Source organism: Typopeltis vanoorti, chromosome 14 (assembly GCF_054136105.1).
Source record: "Typopeltis vanoorti isolate ZY-2024b chromosome 14, IOZ_Tvanoo_1.0, whole genome shotgun sequence".
Classification (NCBI taxonomy): domain Eukaryota; kingdom Metazoa; phylum Arthropoda; class Arachnida; order Uropygi; family Thelyphonidae; genus Typopeltis; species Typopeltis vanoorti.
Window position 1 is genome coordinate 29334301 of NC_143562.1, and position 14526 is coordinate 29348826.

Sequence of the window (14526 nt, forward strand, 5' to 3'; positions counted from 1 at the left end):
CGAAAGATTCGAAATTTAAGAAATTGAAAGAATGAATGAATCCAAAAATAGTATGACGAAAGGTTCGAAATTGGGAAAAATGGAAAGAATGAATGAAAGCAAAAGTTGGACGCATGGACCAAAAGTACAGAAACTCAAAAGGATGAATGAGAGTGAAAGTGAGAAGCGGGAGTTGAGAGTTCAAAAATTAGAATGATTGAATGATAAAGAGAATGTGACACGAGATTCGAATGTTGAATTGGATTTGATGAGGCAAGAGATGAAATGGTTGCGGAGTGAAATCAAGATAATTTGGGTGAAAATCATTAAAGCAAATCAAGCAGGTACGAAAAAGTTAATGAAAGACAAGCAAGTGGCATTGTATGGCAACTCAATTATTAAAGGTGTGCTGGATGAGAGGATGCACAAGGTATGTTTTCCAGGTGGTAAAATAAGTAGAGTGATTGAGGCATTGGATATGAGGAGGGAGCGATCAAAGGAATTGATGGTTTTAATACGCACGAATGACTTGACAGTGGACAAAGAGCACATTAGAATGTATATCACGAGTCTGCTTAGATGGATAAAAGAGAATAGTGTGACAGGAAAGATAGTAAGCGTGCTGCCTAGGTATGACTATGTTGAGATGTGGAGGAGAGCAAGGATTATGAATGACATGTTGGCTGAAATGTGTGAGGAGAGGGGAGAACAATTTGTTAATGTGTGGAATGAGTTTGAAGAACAAAGTGAACTGTATGGGAGCGATGGACTGCATTTGAGTGGTTATGGTGTGAGTTGCTTGAAGAGACTGCTGTTGGAAGGTAGAGAAGTGAGTAGCGAGAATGAATCAGATCAAGTGGGAAGTAAAGTAGAAGAGCAGAAGAGTATGACAGGAGAGACTGAAGAGGGGGTTATGAATGAGGAAGTGAGTGGTATGAGTATGAAAATGAGAGAATGGGTGTGCAAGAAGAGCAGGGAAACAGGGAGGCTCAGGGTGGACAGGGGTACACAGCATGAGAAAGGTGGACGCTCCAAGAGGATGTGAGAGCATGTGTAGACAGGAAAGGAATGGGATAACCTGGAATCAAGAGGAAACAGTTGAAATTGAAAAGGGTTCTAAAATGAATAAGCAGAAAGGGAAATGGCCCAGTTGAGTATGGAGAAATCACATCGAGTGAGTGGTATCAGTGGAATTAGTTGTAGATCCAGAAATGAGCTGTTGTGTTTGTATACAAATGATAGAAGTATAAGAAACAAGGCAATGGTTGCACTGATTCAGTCTGTTCACCCAAAAATTGTTGGAATAAGTGAGACCTAGTTAGATGACGATGACCTGACAGGAATAGAGATGGAAGGGTATGATGTGTTTCGTGAGGACAGAAGGGGTAAAAAGGGAGAGGGAATGCTATTGATGATAGAGAAAGAGTTATGCCCATACAAAGCAGAGATGCAAGAGGGAAATACTGTAGTGCCAGGGGTTTTCAGGCAGTATGGTGTGAGACAAAGGTGAACGGAATGAAATACTTGGTTGGATGTTGTTATAAACCAGGAAATGTGGATGGTAGTGATTAGGAAATGTATAATCAAATTAGTCAAGCAAATAAGATAAGAGTAATCATTATGGACAATTCTAATTATGGCAATATAGACTGGAATGATGAGATAGCAACTGGAAGTAAAGAAAACGAGTTTCTTGAGTTTTTGAGGGATAACTACCTCAGAGAGTATGTAACAGAGGGCACATGAGGATTGAAGGTCTTGGATTTGGTCATCTCATCAGAGGATGTAATTATAAATGAAGTGTCAAATCACCCACCAATTGGTAAAAGTGACTATGAGGTGATTACCTGGGTGGGTTGTCAGCAGTGTGAGGACCTCTGTAAGAATAGGGTATATGTGGAACTACAAGGGGGGGGGGGGTGATTATGAAGAGCTCAGGATACAGGTTGCAGGTGTAGCATGGAATGAAGAGTTAGCTGGAAAAGAGATCAATGCAGCTTGGGGGATTTTAAAAAACTATCTAGTAAATGCAATGTCTAAATATATTCCAAGGGTGAGAAGGTTAAATAAGGTAGGTGTGAACAAAGAGATTAAGCATGCGATACAGAGAAAAAAGACATTATGGAGGAGTAGAAATAACCAATTCCATGAGGACTACAAAGACCAGGCAAGGCAGGTGACTTGGTTGGTGAGGAAAGCTAAAGAGAGGTATGAACAGCAGTTAGCTAATGAAGCCAAAAAGAATCCTAAGGAGTTTTTTCGATATGTAGCGCAAAAGAAAGAATGATTATGGAAGGATGAAACTGATTGGAGAAAATAGTATAAAGACATTCATGACTTATTTTTCACGGTATTAACAACACCACACAGTTTTTTCACAAAGATGTTTTATTAATGCTGATATTTTGCTGCTTTTAAACTCAGCATCATCAATACACTTGTTCACACGACAGTAATTGAGTGTAACAATATAATTGCAAAAGACAAAAGATCTAAAGTCCTATTTTTGGTGCCCCCTAATGAAAAAAAAAAAAAAAAGAAGAAAAAAAAACCCAGCTATGCAGGATTTTTTCCTTAGGATAACCGTTTCCCAAATTTATGGCAAATTAATGCAACCATATTTGTTAAGGTTGGGAGAATTCTTCAAAGCCATTGCTGACTCAAAAAATAACCTTTCAGTTATTTTTTGAAAATAACTGAAAGTTATTTTTACAAAAGTAACCAATATGCTTACGTGGCATATTGCTTTTTGGAAACACTCACTGAAGAAGCCAAGAACGCTCTCAGTCTAGGACATAACTTTGCCATCACGACCAAACAAATTCCTAAACTAGAAATCATAATGAAAGTAGAACGGGGTATCCAGGATCTTCCACCAGCAATGGCCAATAACATGCGACTAGATATAGCAAGTATTCTAAACAAGACTAAGCCTCCAAAAAGCAATATGCCACGTAAGCAAATAACTGCCCTAAAAAAGTTATATAATAATAAAAATATTATTATTACAAAAGCCGATAAAGGAAATGCAACAGTTATCATGAATCAAGAAAAGTATAACAGAAAAATGCAAGATCTCCTATGTGACAGTTCCACGTATCAAATTATACATCGAGACCCCATGATATCTCAAAAGAAAAAACTCCGAAAATTACTGAAAAAAGTGACATCATGGCCCAAAGAAATCATCAGGAAAATAAAACCAGTTCATGTTAAACCACCCCATATTTATGGATTACCAAAAATCCACAAAACTAATATCCCCCTACGCCCCATAGTCGATAGCATAGATAGTCTCACATATAAACTGCCCTGGTCGCTTGCCCCCCCCACACACACTACTGGCAACTCCTCTACTTTTGTAAAAAATTCAGTCCATTTCAAAACACTGGTTAAAAATCTAATCCTAAATGATTCAGACATAATGGTTAGTTTTGATGTCACCTCCTTATTTACCAATGTACCACTTATAGACACTCTTGATTTAATAAAGTCCAAATTTCCTCCTGATATTTTTGAATTATTTAAATATACCATGAATGCAGGTTACTTTACATGGGGAGGAAAATTCTACAACCAGATTAATGGTACTGCTATGGGTTCCCCCCCCCTCTCTCTCCCTCGTTACCAAATTATTACATGGAACACTTTGAAAACAAAGTACTTACCATAGCTACATACAAGCCACAAGTGTGGTTACGCTATGTAGATGATGTATTTGCCATCTGGCCCCATGGACAAGACACTTTGGATGCGTTTGTAACCTACCTAAACAGCCAACACCCCAAAATCCACTTCACAGCAGAAAAAGAATCAAATAACTGTTTACCATTTCCTGACACATCAGTCCCGCCCCTTTCAAATGGATCACTATCTTTTTCTAATTACAGAAAGCCTACACACACAGGATGATACCTACATAAGCAATCACAACATCATCCAGTCCAACAGTATGGCATTTTAAAAACACTTACACATAGAGCCAGAGCCATTTGTTCTAACGATACAGCTCTGACCACAGAACTCCAATATCTGCACCATACATTCTTAGCCAACGGCTACAATCCCTACAAAATAGATAAAATACTACATAGGCCTATTACTCTGCCCTCATCTAATACACAAGAATACAGCATGACCGTTTCTATTCCCTATATCAGAGATACATCGGAAAAGATAGCCAGTTTTTTTTTTTGTTGTTGTTGTTGTTGTTGAAACATGGCCTTCACACCACTTTCAAACCTCATGTCAAGCTGGCAACTCTGATCCACTCGCCTAAGGATAAACTTCACCCTTTAGCACACCTAGGAGTGTATGAAGTTTCTGTATGAAGTTTCTGTATGTAAGGAGTGTATGAAGTTTCCATAATAGGCCAAGTCACAGTCATTGTGACTGTGACTTGGCCTATTATGGGCAAACAGGAATATCAGTGAACATCCACCTGAAAGAACATGAAGGATGTATTCGCTACTATTACTATGGCAAGTCGGGACTGGCAAACCATGCTTTGGACACTCCTTCACACTGGATTAAATGAAGGAAAACGAATATGCTATTTAGAAGTCGTTATAGATCTGAAAGGTTATTTTTTGAGTCAGCAATGGCTTTGAAGAATTATCCCACCCCTGACAAATATGGTTGCATTAATTTGCCAAAAATTTGGGAGACAGTTATCCTAAGACAAACTCCTGCATAGCAGTTTTTTTTTTTTTTTTTTTCGTTAGAGGGTGCCAAAAATAGGACTTTAGATCTTTTGTCTTTTGCAATTATATTGTTTCACTCACTGACTGTCGCGTGTACAAGTGTGTTGTGCTCTGATGATGATGAGTTGAAAATCAGCGAAATATAAGCGTTAATAAAACATCTTTGTGAAAAAAGTGTGTGGTGTTGTTAATATCATGAAAAATAGCTTACAGGAAAATTCATCGAAAAGGCAATTCATCGAAAGACAATTCATCGAATGAACAATTCATCGAATGACAATTCGTCGAATGACAATTCGTCGAATGACAATTCGTCGAAAATACAATTCATCGAAAAAACAATTCACTGAAAATTTTAAATTTTCGATAATGTTATGATAAAAGTGATCCATTTAGAACAAAAAATGAACCATGAAGACAGCTTCTTGTACTGGCAACTTCTACTAATTCCGCTAAGTCAGAGAGATTTTGTAATATGGTACATAATTTGGACACGTTATTTCTTTGTCCCCCCGAATATAGCTGAACTGAAAACTGGAACGGTTCGACATTTTCTTGTAAAAGTTTCAAATAGCAAATCTGAGTAAAATTCGTTGCATAATAATTGCTGGATTGAAGTCGCATATTACTACTAGCAACAATAATAATAATAGAGCATGCATAGTTCAGTCAGTATAAACGAAGTTAGAAAGACCTGGGTAGTTGGAATTCTATTTACGACACGCATAATTTTTATCAGTCCTGTTCAGCTAAACGTAAGTTAGCAGGCGTAATACCGATATGGCTGGGCTTTTCTTCCTGGAAACGGGCAAATTAGTCCCATGAACAGACCTGAAACAGTTATCAGACAGGAAAGACTATAAGAAACCATATTGTTCTATAATTTTTCCCTATTAAAGTAGCATTGCTATCTCACTCTGCACGGCTCAGTTTTTGTTCTAAATGGATCAATTTTCTCATAACATTTTCAAAAATTTTAAATTTTCGGTGAACTGTTTTTTCAATGAATTGCATTTTCAACGAATTGTTGTTTGATGAATTGTTCTTTCAATGAGTTGCCTTTTCGATGAATTCTGCAGATACTGAAAATTAAGTCATGAATAACCATCAACACCTAAGTTTATCTGTTGAAGACAGCTGTTGAAGAAGGTGTGGTGGAGATACTTAATGAGCAGTCCGTAAAGGTCTTTCAATCTTGTAAATGTAACTAGATGGAGAGATTGAGCGCAGTTGATGATGGGGAAGAAAGTCTGATGGTAAGTGAGCAAGAGGTGTATGGAGAGTTGAGCAAACTAGATATAAATAAGGCTGTGGAACTTGATAATATATTACTACTTTTCTGAAGGAATTATGCTACGGAGTTGACACCGGCCTTGACATATTTTTTTTATACGAGACTTGCACTGGGTCAAGTTCCTAAGGAGTGGAAGGAGGGCAAGATTGTGCCACTTCATAAAGGAGGTGATAGAACTCAAGCATCAAACTATAGGCTTATCTTTGTGTCAGGTGTTGTAGTTAACTTGTTGGAGAAGCTTGTGAGACCTAGGATCCAGAATTGGGTTGACAACAATGGTATTATCTTTGATGGACAGCATGGATTTGCTAAAAGGAGGTCATGTTTTAATAATCTACTTACTTATTACAAAAAGGTGACTGCTTCCATGGAGAGAGGAGGAAGGATACACAGTAATATAGTTAGATTTTGCAAAGGCTTTTGATAGATTACTACATGATAAGTTGATGATCAAACTGGAGTGGATGGGATATGGATATTAGATTGGTGCATTGGATTGGAGACTGGGTATCTGATAGGTATCAACAAGTTGGGTATGGGGGGACAATATCCAGGAAAAGGAAAGTTACTAGTGGTGTGCCTCAGGGGTCTGTTTTAGGGCCATTGCTGTTTAACTTGTATATTAATGATATTGGCAAAGATTTGGATGGAGATATTCAGTTGTTTGCAGATGATGCAAATATGTATCATGAAGAGTAGAGAAGATGTTGTGGCCTTAAAAGAAGACTTGAATAAATTATTATTATTATTATTATTATTGTTATTATTATTATTATTATTATTATTAAATTGAGTGATTGGGCATGGGAATGGGGATATGAGTTCAATGTTGCAAAATGTAAGGTTTTAAAGTTTGGAAAACAAAAATGGGATAGAGAATTTATGCTTGGTGAGGTTATATTGTTGGAGGTAGAGGAAATAAGAGATCTTGGGGTGATAGTGGATAAGGATCTGAAATTTAGGGGACACATAACCAAAATTGTGAAGACAACACAAAGCCCTCTGGGAATGATGTGGAGGACACTGACTTGTAGAAGTAGGGAGATTCTTGTTCCACTGTATAAGGCTTTGATTAGGCCACTACATTGTGCCCAGATTTGGTCACCTGGTTTTCAGAAGGACAAAGAGATGCTGGAAAGGATCTAGAGGCAACTGACTAAGGTAGTTTCTAACCTCTGAAATGTTAAGTATGAGGAAAGATTGAGAAGATGCAACTTCTCAATCTTCATCATCAGTCTCATATTCAATGTAAATCTAAGTGCACACTATCAGCACAGCAGGCTGTATCACATCGCAAAAATGCGACAGTGCACACTACATGCGTGCTAGGCTGCGGTAGATCACTGGCCTTGCTTATGACTGCACATTTCCTAGAATAGATATCCCCATGCTTCACTCGTGCTCGGAGATGTCGACAACTGCAGGTGGACTGAGTCAAGGCCAGCACATGCTGGCCTTAACAGCACAATCCACACGCAAAGTGAGGGGCACCTGATTTTCAAACATGTTGGAATTTGTCGCAGCATTTAAAACCATTCCAGGCTCATATTAATTTTGATAATTTTTGAAGGAACACTTATTCACTTTCCGCAGAACACTGGTGTTCCATGGAACATAGTTTGAGAAATGCTGCAGTACTACTACTACATGATTCACTATCAAAATTACACAATGCACCATCAACAATTCATGATCCGCTGTCTGTACTACACATCAACCATCACTACATTGTCTTCTTTTGTCTGTTAACTGTTTGTATTATATGGCCAATTTTGCTGTTTTGCAGGATAAAAAAAGTTTCTGGGAAAAATGCTGCTACCTCTGTATGAGATGGTTAATTCGCCTTCAAATGAAGAAGCCCATAACTACCATGCAGACTTGGTCTTTGGGATGTGGGAAATGAAGACAGATTGAGGGAATGCAGTTTACAGAGCCTTGCAAATAGGAAGAAGATAGGGGATATGATTGAGACATTTAAGTTAGTAAGGGGTTGTTACCAGGTTAATGTGTAAAAAAAATTTTTACAGAATGGGAGAAGGGAATAGAACAAGGGGACATACCTGGAAGTTGTATAAGGAGGGTGTGAGCAGGCTCTTTGTATGAAGAGTGGTTGGTGAGTAGAATGCATTGCCTGGCATTGTGGTGAATGTAGATACATTGAATGAGTTTAAAGCATAGTTTGATGGGCTTTGTGTGTAACATGTTTGCTTCCTGCAATGTCTTTTGACTCCATGGAGGTCTGATAATAATAATAACAATAATATAAATTTTTCTCTCATCATGACGAGAACCAAAGCAAGGTCTTTTCCAATTGATATATGTCCCATTCTTCTTCCATCTGTACTTAGAATGTATTTTTACAGACCATTTTAAACTTAAAGATCCTTTATTAAAGACCAGATAGACAATAAAATAATACTTAAACAGAAAATGCCAAAAAATAAAAATGACCATACTTATCTAAATATTTATTTTACAGCTAGGACAAGTAATCAAGTATTAGTAGTGAAGAGAATGTGTTTCTTCTCTCCTCTAATACATACCATGTTTGGGAGGAATACCAAGAGCACAAGTAATATCCTCAGAATTTGAATCTGCATCCTGAATATCAATAACTGAAGTATTCACAATGAAGAAAGAACCATGAAACACTATGGCTGGCTTTGTAAACATGACAGGTGGTTCATCATTTATTGAATAAATAGATATATCGATCTGATGAGAGGATGAATTAACAATTCCATCTGTTGCATGGAAAATAAACGAATCCTGTGTGGGCTCAAAATTTACATGGTTATCTTGTACATAATGAACAAATCCATTCATTGCATCTTGCAGGGGGAAAGAGGCAACAGGCAATCCTCCTAGAGAGTTTTCTAAGCCAAAAGCTTAAAAAAACAACAACAAAATCATGGCATTAATTCAAAAGTTATATAACAAATACATTATAATAATAAAACTTTTTACAAAAAAATTTTATTTATTATAAGAGAAAGCTAAAACCTTAGTCCTTAAAAAAAGGTCATGAAGCAACTGCTCCTGTTACTGCATACAATAACAGGGACTACTTAAAGAATTTAGAAAAAAAGTTAAAGGAAAAAAAGACATTGATGATTGTATTATGTTAACCAGTGGTACAGACCAACCGTATTAGAGCATTAGACAGAGTAGCTTTTAATTTAAATGTAATGGAAAAATAAAATACACTTTTATAAAAAAATGAATTATAATAATTAAACGAAAATTTAATTGATTTAATTTAAATTAAAACAAATAGGAACCTTCCTCAACTGTCATGGTGAGGAGCATGTGCATGCACCAATGACTCTGAGAGTTATACCAATGGCACCACAGCTACCATAATGGCCATCCTAGCTGGACAGGATAGGGGAGAGGTACCAGATTAAGAGAGAGATACTCTGGTCCTCTGCATTGGGAAGTTGAGCAAGAGGTTGGTAACCTCTTCTTATAAAATATAAACTCAAAAGCACCCAAGAAAAATAGGAACAGATTTCATGTAAATAACAACAGCAAGAATAACACTAAAGATTTCTTATGATGGATATAGTAAATGTCACTGCTTGAAGTATATTGGGGGCTTAGCCAGGAAAGAACCAGAATTCAACAATCAATCAATTAAAAGAAAAAAGATAAATAAAGAAGTAAAATCTGAAACTAAAAAAAAAAAAAAAACTAAAGGGAATTCCAGCTGCAGTGGAAGATTCTATAATTATTATTAGTAGTAGTAGTATTATTATTCAGGCCTCCATTGAGTCAAAAGACTGGTCGTGGGAGGTACTTTCTAAGAAACACAAATCTATCAAGACTCATCGAGGGAGGTCCATCCTAGGAAATACAAAGTCTATCATACCACTCCTTAAATGCATTGACCATTCTTGCTTTCACCACTCCATCAGGCAATGCATTCCATGGTTCAACCACCCTCCATGCAAAGAAACCACTCCTCACCCTCTTTCTCTTAGTTTCCTTTCGTAACTTCCAGGGATAGCCCCTTGTCATGACTCCTTCCCACTGTTCAACCAAGCAAAAGAACTCCACAGTGTCAACCCTGTAATCACCTCTCAACAGTTTGTTGAGAGGTGGTTACAGGTCTCAATCATATCACCCCTCCTTTTATCCACCAAACTCTGCAAACCACACTCCCTCAGTTGATCCTCATAACTAACATTGTACAGTCCCTATACCAACTTTGTTATCTGCCTTTGTATCCTTTCCACAGTTAATTTATCCCCTTCAAATCCTGGGGACCAAATCTGAGAACAATAGTCTAAGTGTCGTCTAATCAGAGTCTTACACAATGGAATGATAACCATTTTATCTCTGCAGGTCAGTATCCTTCTCATTATTGCAGCAATCCTCTGCGTTACCTTCACTAACTTTACAATATGTCCCTTCAATTTCAGGTTTCAATCAATCATCAAACCCAGATCTCTTGTCTCTCCTACTTCCTACTGCATAGCTCCTCCAATCGAGTATGCATCCTCCCATCACTGGATCCCAAACCTCAAGACTACATTTTGCTCCATTGAACCAATACCCCCATTCATTTGCCCATCTGTCTAGTTTATTCAAATCCTCTTGCAGGGCGACCACATCTGCACTATTACTAATAACCCTTCCCAGCTTCGCATCATCTGCAAACAACCGAATAACCCTTTGAAATCCACAGACAATGTCATTGATATAAAGGTTAAATGATATAGGTCCCAGTACTGAGCCCTGTGGAAACTCACTTGTAAGCCTCTGCCTCTTTGATATTGCTCCACCATACACAACTCTCTGATAGCTATCAGACAGTCAATCCTGAATCCAGTTGACCAATCTGACATCCAGACCCATGTGCTGCAACTTGAATATCAGCTTATCATGTGGCACCCGGTCAAATGCCTTTGCTAAGTCTAGGAAAATGGTAGTATATGCCTTTCTCTCAAATAATGCTCTCGTAACTTGCTCATAAAAGGCTAGCATATTGCTAAAACAAGAGCGCACCTTCACAAATCCGTTGACTCTCACTGATAACATTACCCTCATCTGCCCAATGCTGTATATGGTCCCTCACTACTTTCTCCAAGATCTTACTAAGTACTGATGACACACAAACTGGCCTATAATTAGACACTTCCAGTCTGCTACCGCCCTTATGTAATGGCACTATCTTACCTTCCTTCCATTCCACGGGCACCTTTCATGCAGCCAGACTTTAATTGAAAAGCCACTGTCAGTTCCTTAGCACATTCTCTCAAAACTCGTGGTGAAATACCATCCAGTCCCACAACTTTACTGACATCCAGAGTACTCAGTATTTGAAACACACTTTCCCCCTGTACCTCTAAACTTTGAATCTGCCCAATCCCTCTAGCATTAACACTGACTCCTCCATGATGAAATACTCTAATAAAGTGTTCATTGAACAATTCCACTATGTCCTCTGCATCAGTCACTCTATTCGCATTTTTATCCCACAATATCATTCTTCCACAGTCATTTCTCCTCCTACTGGTCACATATCTAAAAAATTCCCTAGGATTTTCTTTGGATCTAAGGACCAATCTTTTCTCAGTTTCACCTTCCTTACCATACTAGTCACTTTTCTGGCCTGTGTCTTATATTCTTCATGCATCTTCTTTTCATCTGTTTTCTTATATGTCTTCCATAGCCTCTTTTTCGCATACAATTCCTGTTTAACATTGTTTGTCATTCACTTTACTCCAAATTTTGTCCTCTTATTCACTCGTGGAATACAGCTTACCATTGCTGCTAACAAATATTCCTTCACAATTTCCCAAGCACTAATGATATCCCAGCATTCCAATTCCTCCCTCCACGAAACATCCTCAAGTTGACGTCTAAGACTATTATAATCACCTGCTTTATAATTCCACATACATTCCCATCTCTTTGATACTCCTGCATGTCTATTCATTTTCCAAGTCAAAACCATATGGTCACTCTCTCCAACTGGTGGGAGAGAGATGTCATCTCAGTTATTAAGAACTCTTCTGAAGCTATAACAAAATCTAAAACTCTTGAACCTCTTGTTCCCTCTATTACATGTTACCTAAGACATTTGTCCCTAAAGAATTCTAGAAATTCAATTCCCTTATTGCTACATGCATCTTCCTCTTCCCAATTTATACTACTGTAGTAAAAATCTCCCATAACAATCATTCTTCTTGCACTTGCCAAACTCAACTGTCTCAACATCTCCTGGTCTCCACCCTCTGTGCTCCTTGGTCTGTAGCAACACCCCATTAAATATCCTGTCTTGCCCACCTCCACCTCACACCATATGCTTTCAAAATCATTAGTGTCACAGCCTTCCAAAGCTTCCACTCTTAGAGGACATAGGTCATCACTTATCATAAGCAGTATTCCACCACCATAATGCTATACAGATGTGTAGATATAAGAAATGAGGAACAAGCTGTGGAGTAACTATAACAATAGATCAAAAATGGAAGACCAGAATTAAGAGCTGCACTTTTATTAATCAAATAATTGAAACTATAAGACTGAAATTTGAAAGAAGCTATATAACAGTAATTGAAATATATGCTCAAAAAAAAAAAAAAGAAAGAAGGAAAGAATAATAATAAAAAAAAAAAATAGAAGAAATTGAAATATTTTACAATCATTTAGAAAAGTTAATGAGATAGTGTAACAAACATGATTATTTGATATTAAAATGAAAGACATTATGGATTCATCCATATTTTATAGCCAAATATAGAAAGAAACTTACAACTTTTGAATCCTTTTCTTCATGGTTATACGGTGATTACAATTCATTGTAAAAATTATGGAAACAGCTACTGTGTTAGAGAAAAACTTCAGTTTAATAAAAACCAAAATAATCACTTGATGTTTCAACCTTCACATTAAATTCATCATCTGCAGTAATTCCCTTTCCTGGATACACTGGTCACATGTCTTCCAACAGGCAGTCTATCCTTCACTGTCTACCATAAGCCTACACATACTGACCAATATATACATGCTAATTCATATCACCACCCTTTGAAAAAACTTGGAGTCATTAAAACCCTCAAAAACAGAGCTATAACAATTTGCTCTAATGAACAAGCTCTTAAACAAGAATTACAAATTATTAGCAACTCATTTATAAATAATGGCTACAAAAAATATTATCGATAAAGTTCTTCATAAAACTTCATCAAAAAATACATGTCGTATAGATTACAGTAAAACCATAACTATCCCTTTAATGCATGGGGAAAAAATAAATAGAATACTACACCTTTATGATCTTAATGACAATTTTAAACCACCTATAAAATTAAAAAAACATATTCAGCTCCTCTAAGGATCCTCTCCCCCATTGGTTCACCCTGAAGTCTATTGCACCTGTAACTTACCTTATATTGGGGAAACCAGACGTACAATCCTTATCTGTGAAAAAAGAACAAACAACACATTAACAATTTCGATGAAGCAGGCCTCTCAGATCATGCTCTTTAACACCTTACACCAGTGTTTCCCAACCTTTTTGAAGTCGCGGACTCTCTGTAGCGAATGCTAATATGTTGCAGACCCCCTGTAGTGAATATTAATATGTCGCGGATCCCCTGTAGCAAATGTTAATTCACCGCAGCCCCCATAAAATCCAAAATGGAAATTTTTTATATTTTACATATCATAAAGATGAAGTAATAAATTACAATTTTACAACACTAAATGTGTCATTTTGACAAAGCAATACTGTTATAAATGGAAATATTCGGAAGAATAAGAACATATCAATTAGGCCAGGTGTGAACAACAGGCATGAGCAACATGATAAGATAAAGTTTAATGGAAATAAACTATCCCATGGACCACCTTTGAATGATTCGCAGTCTCCCTGGGGGTCCGTGGACCACAGGTTGGAAAATACTGCCTTACATCAAGCTGATTGGAAAAGTATCTGTTCTTTACATCATACAAAAATCTGATATGAACGCAAATTTAATTATTATTATTATTATTATTATTATTCAGGCCTCCAAGGAGTCAAAAGACTCATCGAGGGAGGTCCTTTCTAAGACATAAAGTCTGTCAAGACTCATTGAGGGGAAGTCCCCCCCTGAGAAACACAAAGTTTATCATACCACTCCTTAAACCCACTGACCGTTCTCGCTCCCACCACTCCATCAGGCAATGCATTCCACGGCTCAACCACCCTCCACACAAAGAAACCACTCCTTACCCTCTTGCTCACAGTTTCCTTTCGTAACTTCCAGGGATGGCCTCTTGTCATCACTCCTTCCCGCTGATCAACCAAGCGAAAGAACTCCCCAGTGTCAACCCTGTAACCACCTCTCAACAGTTTAAAAGTCTCAATCATATCACCTCTCCTTCTTCTATCCACCAAACTCTGCAGTCCACATTCTCTAAGCCGATCCTCATAACTATCCTTGTACAGCCCTGAAACCATCTTTGTCATCCGTCTTTGTATCCTTTCCACGGTTAATTTATCCCCTTCAAATCCTGGGGACCAAATCTGAGAACAATAGTCCAAGTGTGGTCTGA

At 37.5% G+C, this 14526-nt stretch overlaps 1 protein-coding gene across 3 annotated transcripts in view; it reads right to left on the reverse strand.

The window, feature by feature from the left end:
- Positions 1-14526, reverse strand: part of LOC150099333 (extracellular matrix organizing protein FRAS1-like) — a 1385483-nt gene that overhangs the window by 604024 nt on the left and 766933 nt on the right. For all 3 annotated transcript variants that reach the window (XM_090403569.1, XM_090403568.1, XM_090403570.1), the window contains one exon: positions 8520-8864. In XM_090403569.1, coding sequence (XP_090259695.1) covers positions 8520-8864 — 345 coding nt within the window. The remainder of the gene's footprint in view (positions 1-8519; positions 8865-14526) is intronic.